Genomic DNA, 12,123 nt, shown 5'->3' on the forward strand with positions numbered 1-12,123 from the left:
ATTTTATTATGAGATTACCATCACCTTGTTATTTATAAAATAATTTGACTCCCATCAATCCATCTTTGACTTTTAAGATTTAGAAATATTTATATTAAATGAAATCGTATTTATTTTCTAAAAACAGTAAGTATATTAAATATTTCATTTTAAAATATATATTTTGACTTTTATAATTGATTTCAAGTCCAAATGCTTATCAACCCATGTTCTATTTATACAAACAAATGAGAAAGAGAGCAAAATAAGTGAAGTAGAGAATACAAAATCTCCTCTCAACATAATTAACAATTAAATAAAAAAAAAAAAAATATATATTTCATCTCTCCCTTTGATTCCATCAATGGCTTCACAAAAGCTAGATTCAATCATGTTAATGTTAACCATTGTAACAACCATGACTTTGATGAATGTTATGATTGTAAGAGCAAAAACATGGTGTGTAGTTAGGAGCAGTGCTAGTGGCCCACCACTACAAAATGCATTAAATTATGCATGTGGAAATGGAGCTGATTGTGGTCCTATTCAACCTGGTGGAAGTTGTTATTACCCAAATACCCTTCAAAATCATGCTTCTTATGCTTTCGACAGTTATTATCAGTCCAAGAATCAAGCCCCTGGTTCTTGTTATTTTGGTGGCCTTGCAAGTATTGCTGTGACCGATCCAAGTATGAATAAATTACCTCATTTAACTAATTTTTAGATTAAATATATTTTTCATTTTGATATTTTTTTAAAAGAAAAAGATATTTTTTTTTTATTTTCAAACGTATAAAGAATTTAATTGCAAGCATTCATGAACACAAATTTAGAGATAGTAATAATAAAAATCAAATATCTTTAATGATTTAATGATATTGTGATTGACTGGCCCTATAAAAATATTTTGGCTTAATTGCAGTTTTAGTCCCCCTATTTTAGTCGAATTGCAAAAGTATTCCCCTCATTTTATTTCTCTCCAATTTTGGTCTCTTTAACATAATTTTGGTAAAAAACTTGATGAAATTTCATATTTTTTGCATTTATTTAAGTCACATCATGCCTCAAGATCTTGTGGTACAACAATTGTACCTAAAATCTAAGATTATAAATGATGTGGTGCGACTTGAAAAAATGAAACTTCATCAAATTTTGGACCAAAAATCTATTTGGGGACCAAAACTAGAGAGAAATAAAATGGGGGACTACATTTGCGATTCAACTAAAATAGGAGGACTAAAACTGCAATTAAGTCAAATATTTTACACCAACAATGTATATGAATTAAATTCATATAAAATGATAAAATTTCAGTTTGGTCCTATAAAAGTTATTTTTGTTGATATTAATTCACTTGTTTTAAGAATTAGGGATCAAATCAAAATTCACTCATTTTATAGATATAAAAAACATATTTAACATTGTTTTACCCAATTTAAATGTTTAACGATACATGTTTTAAGTTTTAAATTCGTATTTAATTTTTTTGATGAAAACTCACCTTTTTAATAGTGATATGTTTATGTTTATTTTCCACACAAAAAATGTTTATGTACATATAAACATGTTTATATGTATATAGTCGACATTGCAATGTTGATTAATTATGATCTCATCTCTTTTTTTCCTGTGGATGTATATAGGCTTTGGACGATGTCAATACCCATATTCTCGAAGGAACAAATCTTCTGACATGAATGAAAGATCGATTGATTACAATCCATAAAAAATATGAGTCAATGTATATATTTTGGCTATGTAATGTTTATATTATTATAAGAATTATTAAATAATAACTAGTCATGAGTTATTAATATCTTATAATAATTTGCGAAATAATTTATATTTTCTAATTCATATGAGTGATGTTTTTATTTATTTTGCCCAGTTCCTAGAAGAAAAAGCTATAGTAATTTGGTTCAATCAAGACATAAATCAAAACGTAAGTAAATTCTGATTAAAAGTTGTTTCAATCGTTTGAGTTCTATCAATTTTTAAATAGGTTCTTAAACCATAAAAATTGTAATTAAGTTCATGTTTTTTTGTAATTAAGGCTTATAAAATTTGACTAACGATTGACCAATGACAATGCAATAGAATGACCTATTTACAAAAAAATACAATAGTTCAGGTATCTTATTACAATTTTTTTAGTTTTAAAAGACCTATTTAAAAATTCTCAAATAGTTTAAAAATCTAGAGAATAATTAAACCAAATTTGAACTAGCTATTTTTATAAGCTAGAAAGTGAGACATCAGTAGACAATAGACATTTTAGTCTTTGAAACTGTAAATGTTGATCAATTTTGTTCCCAACTTTCTAATTATGTGAAATGATATTAAACACTTATGTTGGTGCAATTTTTTTGCTAAATACCTCATTTTCAACTTTAAAAATGAATAATTTTTGTAATTCAATTGATGACACATAATTAACTAATATTTCTAAATGATCCTATAACATCATATCATATGTCACATCATTTATATACATTGTCAATTTTGCGTCTATATTTTTAGAGATTAATCAAATATCTGATATTTAAAAATGAGAAACTAATTTCGTGAATTTATAAAAATAAGAGAGCCAAAATTATAATTCAGTCTTTAAAATATAAGTATTTGTGTTTTTTTTTTATCATGAATTAATTTTAACCGTTCGGTTTTATTACTTTGATTCTATTATAAACAATTTAGTGCATTGTTGTTTGTATTTCCTACGAGACAAAAGGTTATGACCATGTTCAATAGCATTGATGTGAATAATATGATTCTTATCATATAAAACAAACATGTACCGTGAACTCAAATGTGAGATTATTCAGAGAAAAAGGATTTGGTTTTCTTTCTTTAATTTTTATTTAGAGGAGAATAAAATCAAATTTCTGACCAAGTCAACACAACTTGTTTAGTTAGTTTATAGTTAGGCTTTAGATAACTAACTAAGTACTTCATTGTATCAAGTGTTGATCAACACTATATATATACTGATCCTTCCATTTGTAAACTTAATTATTCATCAATATTATGAGGTATTATTCAGGAAACTATTTTTTCAATACAGAATAATTTATGATAAATAAAAAAGTTCCTAACAATTTATGTCAACGAAGAAAAGAGAAATTGTCTTTATTAAATAAAAAAACATTTATTCAATTAAAAATATTGAAGTACATTAAATATTTTACCTTTTTAATATTTTATTATTGTTATTTTAATATAAGTCTAATTTGGTGGTGATGTACCCATGCTCTATTTAAATAAAGAGCAAAATAGAAGCCAAATAGATAAAGCAAAATCACCACATAATAGTTCAGAAACAAAATTCCATCATTTCCTTTGATTTATTCAATCACCTCACCAAAGTCGATTTCATTTATATTAATGTTTGTAACACATTATTTTGATGAATGTGATAGTTGGAGAAGCATAAAAATTGTGTGTGGCTAGGAATGATGCCAATTCCCAACAATTGCTTAATGTTTTAAATTATGCATGCTCAAGAGTTAATTGTGGGCCTATTCAGCTTGGTGCAAGCTTTTTTTCCCAAAATCATTTACAAATGTTGCATAATGGTATAGATAAAAAGATTATGAACATGGAAAAAAACTCGAGGGACTAGATCATAATTCACTTATTTTATAAGGATAAAAATATAATTTTTATTTTTTTCTAAAATAATTTTGAGGTTTCTAACATTTAAAGAGATTTTGTACAATAAAACGAGCTTTATTTTACTTTTTTGACGAATATTCAAATTTTTAAAAATAGTGATGTTTGTATTTGGTAGTCATTGCATTATATTAATTATGTTGTGATCAATAGCTAATTTATCTCTATTTTTGTGTGTGAATAGCTACTGAGAATATATATACCTATCTTATGAAAGGTATGATGTCACATAATATAAATCTAGAGTTAATCATAGTAACTTAGTTAAGAGATTAAGAAAATGGTAAGAGAACAAAGACTATCAACAAATGTCTCAATGTACAATTTATTATCTTTCATCAATATAAAAATCAACGAGTTTTTCTCTATGTAAAATTCTCAAACTTACTTTACATATGAGATGAATCTTGGTCTATTTGATTATGTGATTTTTAAGACATAATCTTAATTTGTCTTCCAATATTTGATTGATTTGATAGTGCACAATATTTTATAACTGAAACTAATTGGTAAAATCGTTTAATTCGATGTTTAATTAGCATTGTTGGAGGAGTATATACATCAGTGACAACACGTCAAACAAACAAATCTTCTAACACGAATAAAAGATTCAAGAGCTATGATAAAACGGAATCATACAATTCATCACATAATAACCACGATAAATAAATAAAATATAAGTTGTGATATTTTATTTTATTACACAATGTATACATTTTATGATGAACAAATAAACTATAGATTTTAATAATTTGAAATCTTAATGCACAACTCTAAGATAAAAATAAATCTTGAAGGCAAAAATCATCGATCATGAATAATTATGTTGATTCATTGTCAAAATAGCCATGGCGAGGATGGAAACAATGGTATATCTAAGACATACAATTTTAGCCATAAAACATTTTTTTTAATCTTTAAGCCTTTTTCCAATGAAGATACTAGTATGCTATACTACTGTACTATTGGGCAAAGTCCAATATAATATAATATATTTAAGATTAAGTTAAATATTTTTATGGCTTTTTATTGATCTTATGTCGAATTACAATTTTCTTTTCTCTTTTATATTATATTATATTATATTTTTGTTTTTAACTATTTGATTCTCGAATATTGGTAGAAAGTAAGTAAAGTATTGTGAAATATTGTTAAAATTAGAATTTAAATTTGGATTCTCTCGAGCACTAAAATTTTTTTTGCATCATTATTTAAAATATTAATTCTTAATAAATTTAATGAATATTGATTTGTCATATTTATTCAAATACAATATATTCTAATAAATCTAAGTGATTATTGTATTCATATTTTTTGTTTGTAAAAGAGATAGTAAATACTACCATAAAACTTATAGACAACTATGAAGTACCGAATTCAAACTTGAAATAAGAAATTCAATATAATAATATCAATATTTATTAACTGTGTTTGATCTAAATGAGAACTTTGACATAAATTAAATTATATTTTCTTTTTTTGTGATGAAAAGATATAGCGATATAAATTTTCAAAAGAAAAATAAAGAAAATAATAAAATAGAAATAAGACGAGTCCTAACCCACATAGTTGGGCTACAAGAAGACTAAACATTCTCTAAAAAAAATTAAACATTGATTCTTGATTGACAACACTCTTATGAATAAGAAAATATTACAAGACAATAATAACTGACAGTTAGTCATGTCAAATTAATATCAAGATTTATTTAAAATATTTAGAATTAACACCACATATCTTGTATAAAGGTTGGAGTATGTTGGTACTCCTTAATTAAATGTTGCTTATAAAAAGAATAAAATCAAAACGTATACATTGATAAATAAAAAAAGTGAAGAGTCATATGACTCATAACATTGCTTTATTGTTGTTCGGTCTGTGTATTGTATGATGTCGAATAATCAATTGATCTTTTCATTCATGCTCTTCCAACAATACTAATTAAACATAAAAAAAGCAAATAACATTATCAATTAGTTACATGTAAAAAATGTTGGGCACTAAAAACCAATAAAAACATCAAATCAAATCTTGAACACAATTTATGGTCATACCTTCAGAAAGATGGATATACGCACTTTCCATAACCTATACATAGAAAAAAAAGTTGAATTTTCATCAGAAAATTAAAGGGAAAAAATGTAGCTCATTAAACATAAAAAACATTGAAAAGAAATTAAAAAATTAAGATGAAATAAGTTTTTTATCCTTATAAAATGAGATCATAATTTTGATTTAGTGTTCGAAAAAAAATATGATTTGATTTTTATACTATTTTTATCCATGCAACTATGCTCCATTTGAAAAATATTTTCTTAAACTCAAATTAAGTTAGACTTAGATATATCATAAAATGAATATTAATGACCAAAATAAGTTCTTTCAAATCTTAGCCATAGGATAGTCAAAGAGAAAGTGATTTTGTTGGAACCAAAATAAAAATTACCTCATCTAAGTGGATTTAAAATAATCATTTTAAAATTTTAAGGGATTAAATAAATAAAAAAACTACAAGGATAAAAAATGAGAAAATTAATCATGCACTATTAATATAAATTAGTTTTAAAACGACGTTCAATCATAAAAAAAATTATTTAATAAAAAATTAATTAAAAGAATATTGGTATTTATACTTGGTTCAGTGTTAACAATGGTTGCACTGCCACCAAAATCGCAAGAGCCATCAGCTTGCTTCTTCATTTGATAGTAACTATCAAAAGCATAAGAAGCATGACTTTGGATGGTGTTTGGATTATAACAAAGTCCACCGGGCTGAATAGGCCCACAATCAGCTCCAGCTCCACATGCATAATTTATAGCACTAATTAAGGCCTGGGTATCAGCTCCCTCCTTAGCCACACACCATGTTTTTGCTGCTCCTACAATCATCACATTAATGAAAATCATGGTTGTCACAAACATTAACATAACTGAAATCAACTTTGATGAGGCCATTGAAGAATTCAAAGAAGATGATCAGATATTGTTTGACTTGTTTCTGAATTATTATGTGAGGTGGTTTTTCTTTACTTATTTTGCTCTATATATCACAAGTATATATATAAATAGAACATACATAAATTTACCACTGCTTAAATTCGATATTAAATTATTAAAGTAAAAAAATATTTCAAAAACAAATATTTACTGATTTCTAACATTTTAATTCAAAAATATATAATTTTTATTTAGGTAAAAGTATTTTATAATCTTAAGGGAAATTATTGATGATATAGTCATATTGCTTCTCTAATTATAGAAGAGACGTTGACTAATGCATGAGATGTGATACACTGCATTTTCTTCTAAAAAAATAAAAATAAAAGATACTATGTATTTAAAAAGTTATCAATACTCAATAAAAACCGATTTTTATAATTAAAATTCTCCTTTTTTTTATTATATTTTACTACTAATATTCATATTTTATAAATATAACTTTTCCTTTTTTTTAGTTTTTCTTTTCTATAAATCAATTTTTCTAAATAAAGTTACCTTTCAAATGCGTTGACCATATTTATATCTATCTATATCTAATCATACTATATATAATTACAATAGATTTTACATGAATAACTCTATAATTATCGAATAATTCTCAACAACTCTACAAATATACATGACAAGAAAAAAAAAAAGATATGCGTCTCTCAAACATTTGATTATTACAAAAATAGTTAATTAAATTTTATAATCAAGTAAATGTTCAATGCATTTTTTTAAAATCAAATTTAATATTAACTCCATTAAAACTATTCCGTGTATTGAACTGTAGATTACACTATTTAAAGAAAATCTTTAATAGACGATTTCAAAACTACTTAAGATAGTAGAATCTATTTAAAAGGATTTAGATATTTATTCGGTTAAAAAAAATTGAGATTCAGTCAATTTTTTGTTGTTGAGATTTTTACTTTTTTTATAATAGCTATTGAATACAAAATGTATAGGAAAATCATAACTATTTTGCTATCTTTAAAATTTTATTTTTCAGTTAATATACGTATTTCTCTATCATGTTTTTGAATATTTAATGTTGTATATGACACCCTACACTCTAAATTAATATTAGTTTTTTTTTTTAAAGAAAAATAATGAGATTCTTCAATAAAATATATAAATTTTTAAACATTTGTTTAAGGTAAATAGTATCACTTAATTATAAACATGTCATATAAATTGAAATTTTTCATCAAACTCAGCAACTCAAAAATCATAATAATCAACAACAAAATTCTTTTTAAAGTACACAGAGCCTTAGTGTATTTTTTTTTTATAGAATAACACCACTATAACAAATTTTTTTAGACCTCATAGTTTCAAACTTTTAAAGCAAGGTTTTCATCCCACAAAAAAACAACCAATACAATAACAATACACCATACATCCACCCAACTTACAAAAATAAAAACCAATTTCTAAAAGGGTAAACAAAATATAGGACGAATGCACGCGTAATTTATATATTGAATATTGTTTTTTAGTTATTTTAATTATTATGCATAAATTCTTTTACTATTTCCTTCTTTTATTATATATATTTTATTTAAATAATAGTGGTTTGATTCTTGACGAATAAAGTCATCGATATTATATTATCTATATAATATTATATTATTTTTTTAGTTTTAACCATTTGGTTCACAAAGGAAATGCGCACCTATAATTTGGATAATGGTCAAGAGTTGAGTAAAGTATTCTCAAATATTGTAAAAATTAAAATTTAAATTCGAGTTCTTCGAACACTGAAAATTTTATTGCAACATTATTTAAAACAGTAATTCTTAATAACTTTAATGAATATTGATCTATCATATTATTTCATATACATTATATTTTAATGAATCTATCATATTATTTCATATACAGTATATTTTAATGAATCTAAGTATTCAATTCTTTTTTTTTTTTTTGTAAAATAGATAGTAAATACCACCGTCAAACTCACAGACAATTGTGAAATCTTGGATTAGAATTTAAAATAAAACGTCCAATAGATTGTAATTTCTCGACGGTTAGGCATGATGGATTTTGAAATAATTGCAGCATGATAGATAAGATTTTCTTGACGGATAAGATAAGTGTGTTATATCTAGGAAGTCTTTAATGTCAGTTTCGAGGATGAAACTATTTTAGGTGGATAGAATGTAGGACCCTTATTTATTATTATTATTAATAATGTGTAAAATATATTTTTATTTTATTATAATTTCTAATGTGATTGTTATTATTATTATATTTTTATCCAATTATAACTGAATATTTTGCTAATTATTAAAAAAATATTAATAATAATACTTATAATAATGCCACAATTTAACTATTTCAAGAAAACAAAAACAATAAAGGTATAAATTAGAAAGAGGCAATGAAAAACAAATTGCTATAATTTAGGAAGAGAGATATTAAAATAGTCTTGATGAGAAGAACAACTTTTCTATCTCTACACAACACATAAGCTCCTTTCCATTTACACTTGCTAGGACTCATCCTTACCATTTGGGATAAAAAAGAAGAAAAAAAACATATAAGTCCCAAGTAAATAGCTATCATAGTTATAAAAAAGAAAAGGAATATTGACTCTCAAATAGTATGCAAGACAGAGGAAAGACACATCAGCCACAATGAGACAAAGAACGAAAATCGATTCCGGCTGTCTACGGTTGTGTAAGGAATTTTTTTGACTCTGTTCAATTTTAATATGTCATCTTTACATTTGAACTTGAGTTATTAATATAATCTATTAATAATTTTACTTTCTATTTGTTCAAATTTGATAAAATATTAGATTTTGAAACAATGACTTTTGATACAAAATTTATGTTTTTAAATTAAAATATTGATTTTGATGGTAAAGTTGTTATTGTTGTCACTAATAAAATAAAATAAACTGATTTTTGTAAATGAATTATGATGGATGATTTTGAAAATTGTGTTTGATTTATTATTATTACTATTATTTCCTTTGTGTTTGTTATTTGGAAATGACCATTATGTTTGACAGGACGTCACATATAGTGTTACTTGAGGGAATAATGTCGAATACCAACCTAGTAGGAGAAATGTAAGGAAGCACAATAACATGTAGTTTGAGGCTTCGAGATACTTTTGTATTGAGGTTAAACTTGTTGAGTGAGTTTTCCACAAGCGTCGGAAGTTATGACCAACTAGGATTTATTTTTGGATAATAAAACACCAAATATTTTGGTTTTAGGAGTTTCTTTTGTTTAATGTATTAATTTTATTTTATAATTTATGAATATCTCTGATTCATTATTTTTGAAATACAATTAAAAAAGTTAGTAATTGATTTTAAAATAAACGAGTATTTAGATAATCTTATGAGGGAAAAAAACGAATTTGTATCCTTACATTTAAAATTATGTGAGTTAATGTCTCGAAAAATATGGATGTAGCATAATGCCTGAGTATCATTCTTACTCACACACCAAGTTATTTTTTGTTCCTACAATCATAACATGAATCAAAATCATAACATAATTGAAATCAATTTTTATGAAGCCATTGAAAATACAAAGAAAATGGTAGAATATTGTTCGACTTGTTTTTGAATTATAATGTGAGGTGATTTTTCTTTATCTATTTTGTTCTATATATCATGAGAATTTATATAAATAGCATATGCATTAATTTATCAACACTTCAATTTGATATTAAAGTAAAAAATATTTTCAAAACAAATGTTATTTAAGTAAAAATATGTTATAAAGTTAAGGATGTCATTAGTATTGATGACAGTCAAATTACTAAAATCTTATAGCATCTCTAATTATAGAATACACTTTGACTAATTCATGAGATGTGATAACTAAATCTTTTTCTAAAAAATTAAAGATAAAAGATACAATGTATTTTTAAAGTTATCAATAGTCAATCGAATCTCAATCTTCCTAATTAAATTTATTCATTTTTCTATTACATTATACTAATAATCATATTTTGGAAATATAATTTTCCCATTTTTATTGTTATCATGGACATTCTTATTTCCAAATGGAACACAGAAACATTTTGCCATAAAAGTAAAACATTTTACAAAAGCAAAAGAGTTTACCTCAAGGTTTGTTTTAAGTCTCATTCACTATTTGTTTCCTTAATACATAAAATTAACATGAAAACCAATATTGCTTTATGTATGCGACATTTGCATATGACAAAAAGAATTCTCAACACACAAATGTAAGGGTGGAAAACTCAACAAAGACAAGCTGGATCACAATAGCCATGGCGAGGATGGAAACAATGGTATATCTAAGACATACAATTTTAGCCATAAAACATTTTTTTTAATCTTTAAGCCTTTTTCCAATGAAGATACTAGTATGCTATACTACTTAACTATTGGGCAAAGTCCAACATAATATAATATAATATATTTAAGATTAATTTAAATATTTTTATGGCTTTTTATTGATGTTAAGTCGAATTACAATTTTCTTTTCTCTCTTATATTATATTATATTATATTATATTATATTTTTGTTTTTAACCATTTGATTCTCGAATATTGGTAGAAAGTAAGTAAAGTATTGTGAAATATTGTTAAAATTAGAATTTAAATTTGGGTTCTCTCGAGCACTAAATTTTTTTTTGCATCATTATTTAAAATATTAATTCTTAATAAATTTAATGAATATTGATCTTTCGTATTTATTCAAATACAATATATTCTAATAAATCTAAGCGATTATTGTATTCATATTTTTTGTTTGTAAAAGAGATAGTAATGTAAGATTTATGGGTCACATATGTAATTAATTAATAAAGTGTGTTAGGGTCATTATATAATTAGCCAATAAACTGGGGGTCAAATAATATATAATAGTTTATGGCTAAAGAGCATAATAGTTATGAAAATTAATAGTGTAGATACCAGGCAGTTTCTAATTTAATGAGGGGCTGAATTGGAAATACTGCAATTTGGGATATAACTAATAATAGTTATATATAGGGGTAATGGTCCCCAAGGCAAACACAACAAGACTATTCAGTTTCAAAACCCTAAAGGAGAAAACTCTCTGGTTCTCTCTATCCCCATCAAGAGAGCAAGGTCTTCAGGGTGTTTTGCCGAGGAAGATCACTCAACCCATTGGCTCTACCATCAGGATTTCATTAATGGCAATTCCCACAGGTACGCTTCCGCCTTTGGCTATTCATCATGTAATTGACATGGATTGTTGAGCACAACGTTATTAAGGTTTTTTTCAACAATTGGTATCAGAGCCTACCATGTTTAATTCATGATGAAATTCGGTTATTGTATTTGTTTTAGAATTCAATTTGGGAATTTTGATATATATATATATGGAATCCATATTTTTAACGTGTTTGAAAAATTAGGGTTTGTAATTTTTGAATTTGGGAATTTTGATATATATATATTATGAATCCATATTTTTAACGTGTTTGAAAAATTAGGGTTTGTAATTTGGGAATTTTGATATATATATT

The 12,123-nt window shown here is 24.9% G+C and overlaps 2 protein-coding genes across 2 annotated transcripts; one reads left to right on the forward strand and one right to left on the reverse strand.

Annotated features, from left to right (window-relative positions):
- Positions 1-308: 308 nt before the first annotated feature.
- On the forward strand, positions 309-1,801 carry LOC101513619 (PLASMODESMATA CALLOSE-BINDING PROTEIN 2-like). Its single transcript, XM_004504368.4, has 2 exons — positions 309-668; positions 1,623-1,801. Exons 1-2 carry the CDS (start codon positions 344-346, stop codon positions 1,703-1,705), a joined length of 408 nt encoding a protein of 135 aa, XP_004504425.1. The 5' UTR covers positions 309-343; the 3' UTR covers positions 1,706-1,801.
- Positions 1,802-5,707: 3,906 nt separating this feature from the next.
- On the reverse strand, positions 5,708-6,558 carry LOC101513947 (glucan endo-1,3-beta-D-glucosidase-like). The gene is made up of 2 exons (XM_004504369.3): positions 6,285-6,558; positions 5,708-5,739 (listed from the first exon to the last, which is right to left on the reverse strand). Exons 1-2 carry the CDS (start codon positions 6,556-6,558, stop codon positions 5,708-5,710), a joined length of 306 nt encoding a protein of 101 aa, XP_004504426.2.
- Between the last annotated feature and the right edge of the window lie 5,565 nt (positions 6,559-12,123).

Source organism: Cicer arietinum, chromosome 6 (genome assembly GCF_000331145.2).
Source record: "Cicer arietinum cultivar CDC Frontier isolate Library 1 chromosome 6, Cicar.CDCFrontier_v2.0, whole genome shotgun sequence".
NCBI classification, from domain to species: Eukaryota; Viridiplantae; Streptophyta; class Magnoliopsida; order Fabales; family Fabaceae; genus Cicer; species Cicer arietinum.

Coding starts and splice junctions, on each gene's coding strand:
- LOC101513947 (XM_004504369.3), bottom strand. CDS start 6,558: ATGATTTTCATTAATGTGATGATTGTAGGAGCAGCAAAAACATGGTGT. Junction 5,740..6,284: donor CATTGTTAACACTGAACCAA/GTATAAATACCA, acceptor TTCTATGTATAG/GTTATGGAAAGTGCGTATAT.
- LOC101513619 (XM_004504368.4), top strand. CDS start 344: ATGGCTTCACAAAAGCTAGATTCAATCATGTTAATGTTAACCATTGTA. Junction 669..1,622: donor TATTGCTGTGACCGATCCAA/GTATGAATAAAT, acceptor GGATGTATATAG/GCTTTGGACGATGTCAATAC.